At 38.5% G+C, this 5,000-nt stretch overlaps 1 protein-coding gene across 8 annotated transcripts in view; it reads left to right on the top strand.

Annotated features, from left to right (window-relative positions):
• LOC137631177 (chloride channel protein 2-like) overlaps nt 1–5,000 on the top strand; it is a 390,893-nt gene that overhangs the window by 214,446 nt on the left and 171,447 nt on the right. For 2 of the 8 annotated variants that reach the window (XM_068362895.1, XM_068362894.1), the window contains exon 1: nt 3,358–4,445. The exons of 1 other annotated variant lie outside the window; for it this stretch is intronic. In XM_068362895.1, the coding sequence (XP_068218996.1) occupies nt 3,546–4,445 (900 nt within the window). In that variant the 5' untranslated portion in view covers nt 3,358–3,545. Of the gene's footprint in view, nt 1–3,357; nt 4,446–5,000 lie in introns of those variants that run through there. 5 more of the 8 variants (XM_068362893.1, XM_068362896.1, XM_068362898.1 and 2 more) reach the window with 3 other exon arrangements.

Genomic DNA, 5,000 nt, shown 5'->3' on the forward strand with positions numbered 1-5,000 from the left:
GCTCGGGTGTTTTAGTATTTCTATTGGCAAAGTTATATCTTATAACTTTGTATAGTTTTGTACAGAAATCCTCTTCCATTTTTATCACTCCATCTATTTTGTTCATGAAATTTCCATTTTCCTCCTTTAAAGCAAACTTTTGAGTTTTTATACTATCAATTTGATGCTTCTTTCTTTCTTTCGTATTTTATCAATTTTGGTCTGATTTTGTTTACGAATTTCTTGGGTGTTTAGCTTGGTTACTGTTTGGGATAGTTCTGCTAAATGCTATTTAATCTTTATTGGATTTTACCCAGATATCCATTCTATTCTTTATTAGATTTTTGGTATTTTCCTTGACCCATTTGGGAACTTCTCCACCTATCTCTTTTGCTGATTACAATACAAACTTTGTTAAATTACTTTTAATTTCTTCTTTACTTGCTTCCATTTTAATATGTAGCTGGTAGTATGTATATATATATATATATATATATATATATATATATATATATATATATATATATATATATATATATATAAATGAACATGACCCGTTAAAAAACAGACGTCTTGAAATGCACACATGCACACACACAAGAACGCACCCCCTCTCACCAGGGCATGACTACTCTCTATCCCCTTTCTCCAGGGACAGGGGGAGATGCGTGTGATTGGAAACACATACACACACTATTTATATATATATATATATATATATATATATATATATATATATATATATATATATGTATATTCATATATGCATATATATTTGTATATATATATATTTATATGAATATATACATATATATATATATGTATGTATATATATATATATATATATATATATATATATATATATATATATGTCTGGTGGAAAGTAATTATTTCGTATAAGGCAGTATGACGATTAAATATACATAAATACAATCTGGTGTAATAAGAATATAAATATTCGTTACATTTACAATTTTAATAGAATAATCCTTTTCTCATGAAGTAAGTCCACTCAACGGTTAAACAGATGTGACACACCACGTTTAGGAATTGCACATTTCTAGTTCGTTGATAACAGAAAAGGAGGTGTCTGCGCACTCCCGTTTTCTCCTTTCCTACCCACATCTCTCTCTCTCTCTCTCTCTCTCTCTCTCTCTCTCTCTCTCTCTCTCTCTCTCTCTCTCTCTCCCGCCGCTCTTGACTGCCTCTGAGGCCCAGTGTCACCTGTGGACTCGCCGTTTCCACATGCACTTAGATATCTCGCTTTTAACTTGTTTCGTGGATCGCTTCAAAGTCTCGAGTTGAAAGCAGTTGCTTTATCTAAAACAGCTGAACAGCGGAGAGTAATTTGTGTATTCGGCATTCCATTGTATTAATCGCTTAAAAGTACTGTTTACTTTTTCGTATATCTTCTATGAAATCCTGAAAATATCAATAATTGTGTATTAGTATATAATGATGAAGTGTATTACAAACATTGAAATTATGCAGTTTTAAGTGTACATTTCAGCTTTAACGGCTAATTGTTTGCGGCAATAAAGTAAATAGACAAACTTGTCATATTACGTCATCGTCATCTTGTTTGGAAAATCTCGCTTTCCCTTATTAGAAAAAAAGGAATTTTTTTTTTCAATTGGTTTCCGCGGTGTCAGTCGCTTCTTCAATCAATTACAGAGATAAATGTGATGCAGTGTCAAGACAGGTACTGAACGTGATGGTTCTGGCGATCCGAGGCCCAACGGTCTTCCTCTTGACTTACCTACTTCGCATGTGGGGAATTCAGTGGAAAAGAGGAATGGGAATCTTACTCTGCTCTTGAAACGAATTCCCGCGCTCGTCGTCCAAACGCTCGAGCTTTTCTCCAATTAGAAGTAACTGACGCTTCCTTGCAAGATTTGCCTCAGCTTTTCTCCAGATAGAAGCAACTGACGCTTCCTTGCAAGATCTGCCTCAGCTTTTCTCCAGATAGAAGTAACTGACGCTTCCTTGCAAGATCGGCCTCAGCTTTTCTCCAGATAGAAGTAACTGACGCTTCCTTGCAAGATCGGCCTCAGCTTTTCTCCAGATAGAAGTAACTGACGCTTCCTTGCAAGATCTGCCTCAGCTCCGGTCCTGATCCTTTTTTTGAGTTTTGACTTCCATTGTGATGTTCTGGTTGTGATTGATGGCTTAAAAACGTTTAGGTATTGATTATATTTCAGTTTAAATTGTATTTTCACCGTTTTAAAATAACAATTAAATATACCTTTACGTTTTCAATAACGAGCAATGTTTATCCTCTTCAAACTGATGTTGAGAAATTTAAGTAAATAAAATTTTTCCAGTTGCTTACGAACATTTTTTGCAAGGTAATGGCTAAATTTGGATCACTTTACCCTTTCATCCTGATGTCTCGAATGTCCTAATCTCTCTCTAAAGAGACAAACGGAGCTTTCTTTTCCTTGAACGTCTGTTTTGCGAAAGCTCTTAATACAAAGAAGTGGACTCATTGAAGGTTTATTGGCAAGTTGCTACGATAGCCCACATTCGAGTCATCGTATTCTTTGGCACAGATTGATCCATCTTTATATGTTTTCTGTCATTGGTAACTTTCTAACTTAGTGCTTAAATGAGTCTTATGTATTGATACATTAGTGATTTACCAAATATTTACTTCTCAGAACATTTTGCTATTTATTCTCTCTCTCAAAGATTCGTGCCCGAAATAAAAATCCATCTTCGTTTCACTACTTAAAAAACAACAAAAAACAGCATTAAAACGTGTTCTTAATTGTGAAGATTGAGATACATATAAAAGTTCGATTTCTTATGCTCGTTTTTAAATGCTAGCTGAGCCTGGCACGAGTGTCGAGCAGACGTTGGCTCGCGAGAGCTTCAGAATCGACTTGTTAACATCTTCAATCTCGAAGCTCGTTACCCTGTGAGTGTGTCGCTCCTTTTGTTTTCGTCGCTCCTTGCCATTCAGTTGGACTCTGTCCTTCGTCGTCTTGGTTGTGAGGTGAAACGCGTCGGAATAGTGAACTCGAGGGAGGTTTTTCAAATTCGTTTTTGCAGATTTTTGAGTGATTACAGTTTTCAAGTTGTTGGCAACTAATGGTTTCTAGAAGAATAAGAATTACAAAAGGAGATACGTTCGTACTGAAAAAGAATAGTTCGATCTTTTCAAGTCTATCGTTAGATCATTTGTTTTTCAAATTCGTTTTCCAACTTTTGAATGACTGCAGTTTACGAGTTTTTGACAACTGATGGTTTTTAGAAGAATAAGAATTGTAAGAGGTGACACCTTCGTACTGAAGAAGAATAGTTTGGTTCTCCAAGTCTACCATTAGGTCCCTCGTTTCAAGAATAAATAAGCCTGGTAGTGATCCATCCATCACTTGAATTGAAAAGCGGATCATATTTCAAAGCCAATTGTCAGATCATTTTCGTACAATTCTCAGTGCACCTTTGTGCGTAGAAGCCTTTTCGACTCTTAAGAGTCAAGTGTCTTTTTGCGTAATTGTCAGACATCAGCAGCAAAGGTGGCGGATTTAACGAAATTAGACGACGATGGAAGGGGAGAGGTGATGATGATGACGGAGGTGCCCCTTGGCAAAGCTGAGGGGGAGGAAAAGGAGTATATAGACTCCCCGTCCTCCTCCTCCTCCCCTCCTTTGTCCCTGTCCCCTCCCACAGCTGAGCTCCTAATAGATCAACAGCTCAGTGAAGCTGTTTTGGCCAGTTTGGAGTCCTATAAGGATTCTCTGGCTGAAACGCCTCTCTTGGGGACCATTGAGGATGAACCTTCCACCATTGGGTCTCATGGCCTACCCTTGCTTGACCTCGTCCCAAGCACGCCTCTATCTGTCAGCCCAGGCTCGCCCCCACCGCCCATTGGGAGTACCCCTCTATTACCCACTCCACCGATTAGCCCCGTCGGCATACAAGTCATGGAATCCGACGAAGAATCGCCCTGCGTTGACATCACTACTCCTCTCAAGTTCGATTGTAACGAGGCCACATGGCGCCCCTCGGAAGAAGTCCTAGAACCTCGCTTGACGCCCCCGAGGGTCATCCCCACCATCGACTACTTGCAGGTGCCGCCCCACCACCGGGCGAAGATGAGGAAAAAGAGGAAGGTGTCCTTCGGCAAAGCGGATTCCAAGCGAACCATATCACCGCCGCCGTGTTCCCCCATCATGCCCATCCTGTCGGAGGACCAAGCAAACGTCACAGAACTTCCCGTCGAGGAAATCTCGTCGGAGGATGACCTCGACCAGGAACCGACCCAGGTCAATGGCGGTCTGTTGACGGTTGCGCCTCCGCCGGGGGTGGAAAAACCAAACAACCTAAGTGCTGCTAATTGTGTTATCAAGATTCCCCAGAAGTCTAGAAAACCGTCTTTCTCCAATATTGACATTCCTTGCTATCATCGGCGACCCTCCGGCCAGGCTCTGGACGTTAATTTCGACTACACATTCACTGTGGTAGGTAGTCTGGAGTATGTTGAGTCTTGAGGTAGATATGGCTGTTTTATAGGTAGAGCTTGTGGAGTAGTATTTATTAGATGTGTAAGAATGTTTAAACGTAAAACTTATGTCAGTGAAAAGTACGTAAACTCTTTAAAAAAAATTAAATGTAGCAAAAAACAAAAAAAAATCCATATAGGGTAAGAAGATAACAATTCATATAATGATTACCTTTTTTTAATATAAATAACCAAATTTGAAATTTTAAGTTTTTGGAAAATTAAGCGAGGAATTCAATAATAACATGTTGAAGATGAGGGAAACTTGAAACTGAATTCATAAATTTCATGTAATTAAGCAATGTGTTTCATCTTTATACTGTGATTTCTCACAGTGACTCCATATAATAAAACCCATAGATTTAAGGACAAACTTATGTTCCTGAGAGGCTTATATGGAGTAATTTCTATCTATTATTTCCGAAATATAGACTCCTTGAAAGCGTCAACTCTTTTAGAGAGTTTCCCAAGTAAGTTGCCAGGATATAGCAAAGTGAATTATCACTAAGATGAT

This window comes from Palaemon carinicauda, chromosome 39, assembly GCF_036898095.1.
Source record: "Palaemon carinicauda isolate YSFRI2023 chromosome 39, ASM3689809v2, whole genome shotgun sequence".
NCBI lineage: Eukaryota > Metazoa > Arthropoda > Malacostraca > Decapoda > Palaemonidae > Palaemon > Palaemon carinicauda.